Source organism: Leguminivora glycinivorella, chromosome 17 (genome assembly GCF_023078275.1).
Source record: "Leguminivora glycinivorella isolate SPB_JAAS2020 chromosome 17, LegGlyc_1.1, whole genome shotgun sequence".
NCBI classification, from domain to species: domain Eukaryota; kingdom Metazoa; phylum Arthropoda; class Insecta; order Lepidoptera; family Tortricidae; genus Leguminivora; species Leguminivora glycinivorella.
This window is the reverse complement of record NC_062987.1, coordinates 3,454,744-3,467,360: the sequence shown is the minus strand read 5'-3', so window position 1 is coordinate 3,467,360 and position 12,617 is coordinate 3,454,744. Positions and strand designations below refer to the sequence as shown.

Below are 12,617 nucleotides of genomic sequence, written 5' to 3'. Positions count from 1 at the left end.
CCTGCATCTTCCCTACAAGTGCAGCCAACTCACGGTTCTTCTTGTAGAGCAGTATCTCGAACTGGTCCGCCAGGTGGTGGTCCAGCGCGCGGTCCACGCGCTCCACCGCCTCCTTCTCCGTCAGCTCGCCGTACATCCACGCGCAGCGGCACGATTTCTGCATCACCTGTGTGGACAAACGCTTGTGAAGCAGGATCATGTTAACTTTAGTACCTACAGCAACGACGAAGCGTATCATGTAAATATTCCTAAATTATGACACGTCCCTTCTTTGTCACATTTTATGATTGCATTTCCATGAAGATTTAGCTGAATCCAACGCACACATGAGTGACGTTCGAAGACTCCTGCAGCCTTACCACGATCTTTTTAAAAACGATTCAAACGCAGAGCAGTTCAGTTTAGGTGCCTAAACTGAATCGCGTTAAGAGATCATGGTAAGGCCCCTGTTTTCTCGCGCGATAGATTCCAAAATCAAATTTCTGCGGAGTTTGCGTGCTGTTGTACCTACATCTTTGATTTTTGTAAGTACCTATATTATTGGCGTTCGCGTTCAACAAGATTCTAACGAAGATGTATCAATTGAATAGAGTATGTATCCGATTTGATCTCTACATTATGTAAGGGAAATGTGAGAGCTTCAAAGTAATAACATGTAGTTAAGTACCTCAGCGCGATTGTAGCCGCTCATCTTGCAGAAGGTCTCGTTGCAGTACACGATGGGGTAGTCCACGATCTGCGCGTTCGCCAGCAGGAAGCTACTGTCTGCTGCAACAGGAAAGGGAATTTGTAGGCATGTTCATAATCATACTTGTGATTGTATATCCACAAGGGTACTATTGAGGCGCTATTTCGAAACCATCACATAGCTAAATATTATAAATTTCTTGATATTTGCATTTTTGATCTTTGATTTTAAACGATCGAGGAGCTTTTTAAGTTTAGAAGTAGCAAGTAAAATCAAAGTAGTTATTACACTATCAGGCAGATATTATATAGAACCATAAAAATTGTAGGCATATTTGGCTCGGCTCGATTAAATGCGAATATTTGGAGATCATTCTAGGAAACTTAGGGAAGCTAGTATTCTCTAATATGGGAGGGTGTGTATATATAACTAAATATATGGGTGTGGAGTTCTATAGCCTGTGTTTGTGTGTGTGTATACTGACGCTGGCTGGAGGAGCGGCGGATGATGTTCTCCAGGAACGTGTTCTGCGGGGCCACGAGCCCCCGGCGCCCGCCCGGCATGCCGCGGCTGCGCCCGCGCGCTCACATGCCCCGCGCAAGCGCCCCCACGCCTCTCTGGAACAAACATCACAAAAATGTCACACAACACTTTTATTACATAGAAGTAGAAGTGTTAAGTATTGGACAGGGGACACAGTCAAACGCAAGGCAGCCATTTATGAACTAATATATTTCTCAGAATGACGGTGGACGCAGCCACCGTTTGCATGCACTTATAACTACCCACATAGTTATATACGTAACATCCCTCCCTTATAAAATCGAAACACATTGTGAATAAACATTAAAAGAAAACCTTATAATTAATTTTAGGACGATCCCTTTTTTGTTTGCCATTAGCATCGGGTCCCTGTACGTTTGACGGGTTAATCGAAGCCGCCGGTGGCGATGACGTCCCGGCTGCGGCGCTCTCGGCGGCCGCGAGCGCGGGGGGCGCGGGGGGCGCGGGCGGCGCGGGCGGCGCCGCTGACTCGGCGGGCGCGGGCGCGGGCGCGGGCGCGGCCGGCTCGGCGGGGACGGCCGGCGGAGGCAGCTCAGCTGAGGGTGCCGACGGCACATTATTACCGACATCGCGTATACTCGGCTCCTCTCCTCCCTCCAGCTGTGTTCCAGCTTCTAATACTGTCGGAAGGGTAAACAGGGCGGGTGCTGTTGATTTCATAGACCCCGATCGCTCTTGGCCTTGATTAGTGCTATTACTCGTGATAATAGCTGGCATTGTATGTCTCAAAAGTTGATTAAAGTGTCTTTTCACTGTTTCTTGAGTTAAATTGTCCCTTATAAGATATAACAATTTCCCGATACGTTTGATAACGTATCCGTTGCGCCAGCAGAACTTATTTTTGTTTGCATACGATTTGTATAACACTGCGTCGTTGGGTGCGAAATGTGTTCTGCTGGTACCTCCGTAATAATTACGCTGCGAGCACTGATTGTTTTCAACAAATGAGGCGAGTTCAGTGGTCGAGGGCGATGACGACGATGATTGAGGCGTAAGTAGGTCTAGCCTAGTCCTCAACTGCCTACCGAATACTAGGTACGCTGGTGACTGCCCTGTTGTACTATGCCGCGAGTTGCGGTAATCAAAGAGATATTTTAATAGAGTGTTTTCTTTATTTGCGCTTGCAGACAAAAGTGCACTTTTTATACCTTTTTTAAGAATTTTAGTGTACGACTCTGCTTGGCCATTACTAGAAGGATGGTATACTGGCGAAGTTATATGAGTGATACCATTTGTAGCACAAAATGCTTTAAATTGCAACGCAACAAACGATGTACCATTGTCACTGACTATTGTCTTGGGCACGCCGAACCGTGACATGAAATTATACAACTTTTCAATAACTTTTACTGACGATATATTATTTTTCATGTCGTAGCATTCGACCCACTTGCTAAAAGCATCCACTACAATAAGATAAGTGTGTTCGTTTATTGGGCCTACGAAATCAATATGTACTCTCATAAAAGGTTGCGTTGGATATTGCCAAGGAGACATAGGCGCGCGCGGCGGTGAGGGCCGCAGCTGCGCGCACACCGCGCATGCGCCAATCAGCTGTTCGATCATCGAGTCTATACCCGGAAACCAAAACCGGGCGCGCGCCTCTGCTTTAGTTTTTACAATGCCAAAGTGAGAGGTGTGTAATTCATTTATAATTTGGCGTTGCAAAGACTGAGGAATAACAAGTTTGTGTCCACGCATTATACAACCGTTATCAAATGATAATTGGTACCTGCATTGATGATAAGGTTTCATAGCGAAATCATTCGTTTTACACGGCCACCCCTTTAATATAAAATGAATAACTTTATTTAAAGTTTCGTCATTAGTGGTTTCTTCCCGTAATTTATCCAACGTAACAGGCAAAGAACTCCCCTCTAATACAAAATTGATATATGTCGCGCGGTCGGCCACGACGGCGACACCACTACCACCGTCGTCTACCGCACGATCTGGCAACGACGCCCTGGACAAAAAATCTGCGCTGTTATTTGCACTTCGAACGTACTCAATTGTGTAATTATATGCTGACAGGAAAATGGCGTATCTTTGCAACCTATTCGCCGTTATTTCAGGTATACCCCGCTGTGGACCGAAAATCGATAGTAATGGCTTGTGGTCCGTGCGAAGTATGAAAGGGACTGAACGCGCATATAAATATTGGTGGTACTTTTTTACACCAAATATTATTGCAGTCGCTTCCTTTTGGACCTGCGCGTAGTTTTTTTCAGCTGAATTAAGTGTTCGCGAAGCAAACGAAATGGGACGTTCGGAACCATCCTCACACAATTGTGACAATATTGCCCCTAAGCCCTGAGGGGATGCGTCAACTGTCAAAATTAGGGAGAATCAGGGTTATAATGCGCTAACACCTGGTCTGAGGCTAGACTTTCTTTTATTTTTGTGAAGGCCTTATTATGTTCCTCGGTCCAAACCCATTCCGCATCTTTTTTTAAAAGATTATAAAGTGGGCTCAATATAGAGGACGCATGAGGAACAAACCCTCGATAATAATTGGCTAAACCGAGGAAAGATTGAAGTTGGCTTACATTAGTAGGCACCGGCGCCTCGAGTATTGCCTTAACCTTTGACCTCGATTTACTGATTCCGTTTTTGTTAATAACATGACCAAGATACGTAATTTCGTCCTGAAAAACGCACACTTATCTTTTTGAAGTGTAAGCCCGGCGTCCTTGAAACGCTGCAACACTTCCCTAAGTCTGTTTTCGTGCTCTTTTTTATCGCGGCCCGTTATCAGTACATCATCGAGAAAACATAACACGCCGTCTATATTAGCAAGTATGCTATTCAAAGCGCGCTGAAAAATCGCGGGTGCACTCGACAGGCCAAATATTAACCGGTTATACCTAAATAACCCTTGGCACGTGTTTATACACGTTATGCTGTCGGGATCTTCTATTGGAAATTGGTTGTACGCCATAGACATGTCTAGTTTAGTAAATTGTACTCCGCCGTGAAGTTTAGAAAAAGTTCCTCTATTGTAGGCAAAGGGTATTTATCAATTAGTAATTGTTTATTAATGGTTTGCGAATAGTCTGCACATATTCTAACGGATCCGTCTCTTTTCAGGACTGGTACAATCGGAGAGGCGTATTCAGAGTGATCTATTGGCTCAAGTATGCCTAAGTGCACTAGTCGCGTTATTTCCGTGTTTACTTTTTCCTGTAGTGCAAACGCAACTGGTCGACTTTTGAAAAACACCGGCTTAGCGTTGTCTTTTAATGGCAATTTAATTTTATACTTATTAAAACAACCCAGTTTTTCCGTAAAGATTTCCGCGTAATCAGACATAATTTTTTTTACGATATCAGTTTCTAATTGACCGCAGTACTTTATATATGCGAATTCTAAATTAAATGCCGTCAAGAAATCTCGCCCTAAAATAGGGCACCCACCATTTACAACAACTTGGATATTCAAGGTGTGTGTGCAATTATCATACGTTATCGGAAGTCTCATTCTACCTAAAGTTTGTATTAAATTACCGTTATAACCTGTTAGGCGCTTATTTTTGTCCAACAATGGTACATCTTTGAAGTGTGATTTATAAAATGTGTCCGAAATAGCCGTAACAGCCGAACCACTGTCAAGTTCAAACCGTAATTTTAATCCATTGATTACCACATCTGCGCACATCGGGGAACCGTCTACGGAGCGAATGTTAAATAACTCACCGTCATCGTCCTCGCTCACCTCCCCCGCCTCCATGTACTTGACATTTTTGCACATTCTACGAAGATGGCCTTTTTCTTGCACTTTTGGCACTTATATGACGCGAACTTGCACTTATTAGATTGGTGATTGGCAGAACCACACACTTGACACTTAGCACGATCTGTCTCCGCTCCCGAAGTATTCGCGATCTTGAACACATTTTCGGCTCCGGCGGACGACGGCCCCGGCGCTGACGCCGCGGTCGTGCTGGCGGCGGTGCGCGCGCACCGCACGCTTTCTGCCAACTCGATGGCATTCGCTAACGTGAGTTCACTGACGTCCTTGGAGAATAACTTCTCTCGCTCGCGACCTGGCGTCATACCCATGATGAACTTATCCAGAAGTGTGTCTTGAATGTGTTTGAAATCACAATGCGCTGCGAGCCCCCTAAGTCGCGCAGCCCATTGCGCGTGGGTCTCGCCTGTTTGCTGCGACGCCGAATAAAAGTGGAACCGCTCAGCAAACACGCACCGCTTTGGCGTAAAATGGCCATCCAGGGCCTTGACCACGTCATCGAAACTCTTTTTCTCTAACACACCCGGTAACACGAGATGAGTCGCTAACTGATACGTATTCTCACTCAATGCGCTTAACAATATTGCTCGTCGCTTGATTCCCGCTTTGTCCGATTCTACACTGATATTGTTCGCGATAAACCACTGGTTCAGTCTGTTTTTGTAAACTGTCCAATCTTGCTGTTGGTGATCAAAAATCGCGAACAATCCTACAGTATTGTTATTAGACAACATATTTCCTTCGAAAACACGCGTAGGTCACACGAATCGCCGCCACTGTTAAGTATTGGACAGGGGACACAGTCAAACGCAAGGCAGCCATTTATGAACTAATATATTTCTCAGAATGACGGTGGACGCAGCCACCGTTTGCATGCACTTATAACTACCCACATAGTTATATACGTAACAAGAAGTAAACCACATACAATAAAAACTCTGGCCTCTTGGCAACTATCACGCAGGCACTATTTTCTGGATTGGAAAGGAAAAGAAAAGCGTGTGAGAAAGCTACCCGCGCGAGAGTCTCCCGTTGCCTCCCTCTGTTGCTTTTCGAGCTTCCCAAAATACTGTTAAACTAATCACATAGAAACTCAATAAAAACTAGAAAGTGACATTATTTGTACCTAGTTTGCTATCACACAACTCGTCTTGAGGATAACTAACTAGTAGTCCATACCTAAGTTACTACCTAAGATGCCCTCGTCCTGATTGATACGAACGATTTGCGCTGAAAACCGTTTAAAAGTCGTATCATTGCAAGATCAACATTTTTACAAATGTTTAGATCAGAATAGGCCTCCTAGGCGGATAGCGATAGGCCAGTTTTTGCTACAATTACGAGTATATGCAAGTTTTTTACCTATCTTAAGAGGTTAATCTAAAGACGTACTGAACAACATTTGCTTTGTGATTTCACAAACAAAATATCCGTTTTATTGGGACTGACGGAGGTAGGTGGAGGTGAGACATCTACATAAGTGTTTTGTATAGAAAAACATTAAGTATATATTATACTTAGATATAATTTATAATAGTATTCTCTCTTAAAGGTGGATAGCCTTTTAAACTTAACACATACAAAGACAAAGTATTATTTCATACCTAGTAGTTATTAAAGTCCGTGAGTGTCCCGGCGGGGGATTATGAGAATTTATGTAGCTAACTTACTTAGTACCTATGCACAATTAAATTAAACTAATTTTAAAGTTATTAAACACTCGATCATTCTTGTATGTAGGTGCAGTGCACTTCTCACTAAAAATTAAATACTCAAAGTACTGTAACCTAAAATTCATCCAAATAGTGCCTCTGGCTACACGCCAAGAATACTAGCAGCATGTTTTCTCGGTGAATGCCTGGTGCCGTAGCCGAATGGTATTTCTGCGACGCGAAAGGTAGTCTGGCTCTGTCGCGCCAATACGCAAGAGCGGCAGAGATAGATACCTACGAGCGTTTCGTTTCGTGAGCGTTTGTGCCATTCGGCTACGTACCCTGGTACCCTGCGAGAGAAAGCTGCTAACCTGCTGCTGCCTGCTGATTGTCAGTCAACTTTTGCGTCATGCAGCTTTGTCTGAATCTAAGTTTTATTTAAGTGTCCTTAGGCACAGATTGCATGTCTATTCAGTCTAATGTTATTCTAAATGGTTTTTTGAAAGGAAATGAAATGAAAATTTAGGCATTGACATAATGCTCTTATGAAAGTCAAGGGTACATTTGTACAAACATAAATAAATTTAACCCATTAACATTATCATAACTGAAAATACAATTTAAATTACATAATTATGCATATAATTTAGCAGTTTAGGCGTGAAACGCATAATTATGTATTTTAATTGTATTTTAAATTAATTAATTAATTATGTAATTTAAATTACATAATTATGCGTTTCACGCCTAAACTGTCACACCATTTATATTCTGTCAAACAAGTCTGTCAGTAAATAAGAACTAAGAAAACTATAGGTATCCTTTTCTCTAGCACCCTAAAGAAAAGGATGCATATAGTTTTCTTTGTTCTTATTTACTGACAGACTTGGTTGACAGAGTATAACAAGCTTGCAATGTACGGATCAAATCTTTCAATTTAGACCGACTTCTCGGTATCCAATGGGATTAAAAATCTTCATACATAAATAAATAATTACTATTCTTGTTTGCCCAATTTACATAGAACAAACATAAAGAAAAAAACTTCTGTCAGTAGCCAATATAGTAGGTAACCCAATTTCAAATATCGACGAAAACAGTTCTATCCTCCGCATAGGATTTATCAACGCATGGCCACGTTTTACCTTGACAAGTAACATTACACGATTTACACGTGTTGTAGAATACATATAAAATCGAATTTCAGGAATGTATATCTATTAAGTAGTATTCAGTTTATTTCAGTCAATAAACAACGGCCAAGCCACGTATATTGACTAAAGTTGTTTATAGTTTGTGAAGAGCCCGTGGAGTCAGAAGCTTACACAACACATGATAATTGTCAATTTTTTTTACAGGCAAGCCTTATTCATTATGGTCTCATCTTGGCAACATTTTAGATGAAAATGTTTTAATGGGAAATTAAAGACTTGGCTTAAAGGTCTCGTAACCAGGCCATAAAATCATCAAAAAAAAGTTTTAATGGGACTTATTACGAGATTTTATCAAATCCCTAAACAAATTTAGTGAAATGACAAAGCTTGACGTCTATATTGCTCGATTTTATCATTTACTAATCAGAGAGGGATAGAGTCAAGGGTGACTGAAGTTATTTGGAGAAATGATGAAATGGATTCGCCATTTTGACACCCTGCGTGATTTGATCACATCCCTTAGAGATTTGTTCAAATATACCTTATAATAGTGATAGTTATATTTAGTTATAATAGAGCTAGCTACAATACGGTACGGAGCATACGCGATTGTGATGCACTGAACTGAAAAAAAACTTGTAAATACGTACGGCCCCTACAGTTACTGAATGCCTAAATGCCAGCGGGTAAAAACGCCGAGTGCGTTTTGAACGTAATTGCAACATGCATAGTCTTAGTTTAATAAACGGGTTAAAGGGAACGACCCAGTTTATGCAGGTAAGTAGAACGTATTATTTTACTGTACAATAGACAAAGGACGTTTGTGCATTCGGCTACGCACACAGCTATCGTAATTTTCGCCCAGTACCAGTAGTCCGTTGATTTAGTCCGTTGAACGGACTAATAAGACTTTCTAGTCTCAGTACTCCGGTGCTACACAAAAACGGACTACTGAGACTTTTAGTCCGTTAGAAATGGGATAAATCTCGGATGTCTTAATGGTAATATTAACATCATTAAGTTTACTTTATCCGTGGCATGAACCCTGTTAAATTTTTAATATTCATCTGCTATCTCTGTCCTACTCTTGTCACTATACTGTCACTTACGAAGCATTCAGTGGTAACAATTTTATGGTAAAAGAGAGCAATAATTAAAAAAAAAACGTTACTAAGAACATATTTATCTTAAGGATTTCAAGTTTATTCTCGAGCCTGAGTTCGAAATAATTGCGACTTAATTTGGTTTTCACTTAAGTACAGGTTAGAGCATAATATAAATTTGTTGTCGTGTCTAGTGGTCTTGGGTTTAAAGAAGTATAGATTTTTTATTTATTGACTTGCAGTTAGAATTCTATTAGATAGAACAGACTAAAAATAACATGAATATTCAATCTAAAACATTATACATAATTACTTCTTTTAGTTCTATGTTTTAACAATAGAAATAAGAACGTGAGTACAATTGTAGTTGGCCCAGTTTCACTGCATTGTTCATGTTCACCATAGACTACTTAAGTAATAAACTAAGTGTAAGGAATGTGATCAATGTTTAAACTGAAGATTAGACGCTATTTAATAATCAGGATTAGAAACACTATAGTTATTAAAACTGGTAAAATTGTTAATTTTGGATATGGCCGACTTAAAGATTTGATATAAATATGGCGCAGTCGGTAGGATCCGAACCTACGCTTACGCGAAATTCTCAATTACAATATATTATTTATTAGATATACATAACTTAAAAATTCTCAATTACAATATATTTTAATAACTGTAGCACAAGATATAAATTAATACATAGTTAATAAATTCAGTAAATGACCTATCTGTGGTCCGAATATGACTTGTCCCCGGGCAAGTAATCTGAATTGTAAGAAAGTGTGAAGTGAATTGAAGCTTCTTGCTGCATCATCATGCATCATCATGTTGCGCGGATCGCTGTGCGCCTTAGGGGCCACACTACTCCCAAATGGCTTTCCGAAGTATAGTTTACGATCGATTGTAGCCTTGAATACCTATATTAAAACTATTTAACTCTTGTATAGTCCAGTGCTCGAAATCTAGATCACGACAAACTACTGGTAGCTCCACAAGTCTATTCCGAAAGTCACTGAACAAATATTGGTTAGTTTAAGGAGTACAGCCTACAGTTTATTTTTTTGCTTTTGTTACAGGCCTGTGCCAGGGTGGCCTGTATACTTACCGATTAGGTGATATATTAATTGGCTTACGGACTGTAACATTTTGTATGGGGACTGATAAGGCGTTAAATTACCTGCAAGGTGGAGCAGATAAACCTCGCTGCTACTGCTCGTATCACTAAACAGTGATCCTGAAACTGCGAGAAGCTACAGAGAACGAATATAAACGAATAACTATACATGCATATATTAATTTCCAGTTGTTGAATGTATATTATACTACTGAAAAGCCACAAAGGACGAAGGCCACAAAAACCCCCCGAAGATATATCCTACTTGTGCTTTGCTCACTACGATATTTTAGACAAACTTGACTGACATACCCTTAAAATACTTGTACGAAATATGACATAGATACGAATCTACAACTGTTTCCATGGTAGATAAGCACGTCTACCTCAACATCTATGAAAAATAATTACTTGTGAGGTGTATATGTATACTAATTTCCTCATACAGCGGGCTAAGACAAAACAGTTTTTTCACAATTCATTTTTGGAGCCAAATGAAATCGTAAGGAGTGCATCGAATTACGCTCGCCTACGGCGGCGGAGCCCTGAATAATTAAGGCACGCCGAGCTTAACGCCCCGTTACGTTGTTGGCTAAAAGCCGTTGCTTTTTATTTCTGCAGCATGACCTTACAGTAGGACGTAAGTGGGCGGAGCGGGAGCAAGGATGTTAACTGGCAAGACAGAATAAAAGCTAATAAATACTAGTGATAACTGAACTCACTGCCACTGAATTTGATACTCCAGCGACTACGGATTAGCTAGCGAATATTTTCTCCATATGAGTCACTCGGACCCTAGTTACAATATTTTTTACATTTTTAAATTTATTCTATGCATCGTTCTCAGACTTTTCTACTTGTAAAAAATGCAAAATAGAAAGACTTTACTAAAAGTAACACAATGTAATGTGCAACTTGCCAAATTATACCATACCTCCCCGCGTTCCACGTAACGACAAAATACCCTGACATTTTACGTCATCCATCTTCAGAGTTGTTTTTGATGCATTTCCAAGATGATCGACTACTTTCATGGAATCTTTAACACACTTAGCAGTTCCAAGTCCGAAATTTTACTTGCACAACATTGGAAGACCCTCTTGATTAAAAAAAACCGGTTAAGTGCGAGTCGGACTCGCTCACCGAGGGTTCCGTACAAACTTTCAATAGTTGAATCATCAAAATGTTATTCATAGAACTCTACAGATTTGACTAAGTAAAGACTCAATTTCCCACATAACAAGTAATATTTTAATATACAATTTTATTGTTAGACAACGTCCAAATAAAATCAAGACTATTCGACTTCAATAGTTTACGACTTACGACATGCTGCAAGGACGCTCCTGAAGCGACCTCATTATATCAGAAAAAACGCGATGTAGGAAATGAGCGTTCAACGTACAGCAACATCTATCGGCAAATTGAGTAAACTAATGCGCGCGGGCTAGTATGGAAGATGATTTTTATGGAATAATTGTTTATTGCGTGAACCGATTTTAAACCATTTTGCCTCTATTTGAAAGCAGGTAATTTCATTGTTATTTTGTTAAAAAATACAGGTACAATAAACACCCGCAAGGGTGTTGAAATTGAAAATGGAAATCTGAAAGGTATTTTAAAAATAAAAAATAAAGTTTTCAAGATACGTGTACGATTTTATTTTTCTTGTAATATTCATTATAATAACGTTGGTAAACTTCGGAGATAAGGGGGGGGGGTATTTTTTAACATTTTCCTTTAAAAAACATTTTTTTTCCACAACCAAAAAATTATAAAAAATAGTTTTGATATGTACAATTTGAGCTCTTTTTAACGATACCCCACTTGACCTAGTTACTTGAAATTTTCAGTTTGCCCCCCTTTCATTTCGGCCATTTTCTATCATTTATATTAATTAATTTAAAAATTTACAATGTTTATAACTATTCCAAACTTCATATCGATAACATAAGTAGTTCTTTAACAGTGTGACAGACGGACAGAGTCGCACCATAAGGGTTCCTGTTGTACCTTTTTGGTACGGAACTTTATAGGTATAATCTGTTGTTATGGGTTTATATTATACAAATATACATGGAGTAAGTATATAAATTTACCTATGCTTAAATTATTATTATACCTCTTCAGCGACGACCTTTCCGCCCTAGGACATATATGAAGGTTTTCGTGCAGGCTGCGCCTAGTAAAATGTTTTTCAGTACAGATGGTGTTTTTTTGACGCACTAGTAGTGCGAGAAGTGGTTCATTATATGCCAGGTCGAAACTTCGTAGGTCCATCTGTACTGAAAAACGTCGTACGATACACGTGCAAAAAGGAAATTCGTAACTCGTGTCGATTTAAAACACTCCCTTCGGTCGTGTTTTAATTTATCGCCACTCGTTTCGAACTTCCTTTTTTACGCACTTGTATCGTAATGTACTATTATTGTAGCTATGTATAATATGTACACCCACTACGCATATTTTGAACAGATATCACTCACGCGCTACCTACATCACATTATTATAATTTCAAGATTCATCATAACCATATCTGAATATGTAAGTATGGCAGGCAGCTCACATACCTAAAGGTAGTTGAGTAACATG

General features: G+C 39.9%; 1 protein-coding gene and 1 pseudogene across 2 annotated transcripts in view; both read right to left on the bottom strand.

Annotated features, from left to right (window-relative positions):
- The window catches only part of LOC125235217 (potassium voltage-gated channel protein eag), a 41,754-nt gene that overhangs the window by 17,846 nt on the left and 11,291 nt on the right, over positions 1-12,617 (bottom strand). For both annotated transcript variants that reach the window (XM_048141697.1, XM_048141696.1), the window contains exons 2-4: positions 1,173-1,305; positions 668-768; positions 34-166 (exon numbers count right to left, since the gene is read on the bottom strand). In XM_048141697.1, the coding sequence (XP_047997654.1) occupies positions 34-166; positions 668-768; positions 1,173-1,251 (313 nt within the window). In that variant the 5' untranslated portion in view covers positions 1,252-1,305. The remainder of the gene's footprint in view (positions 1-33; positions 167-667; positions 769-1,172; positions 1,306-12,617) is intronic.
- Positions 1,368-5,906, bottom strand: LOC125235216 (annotated as a pseudogene).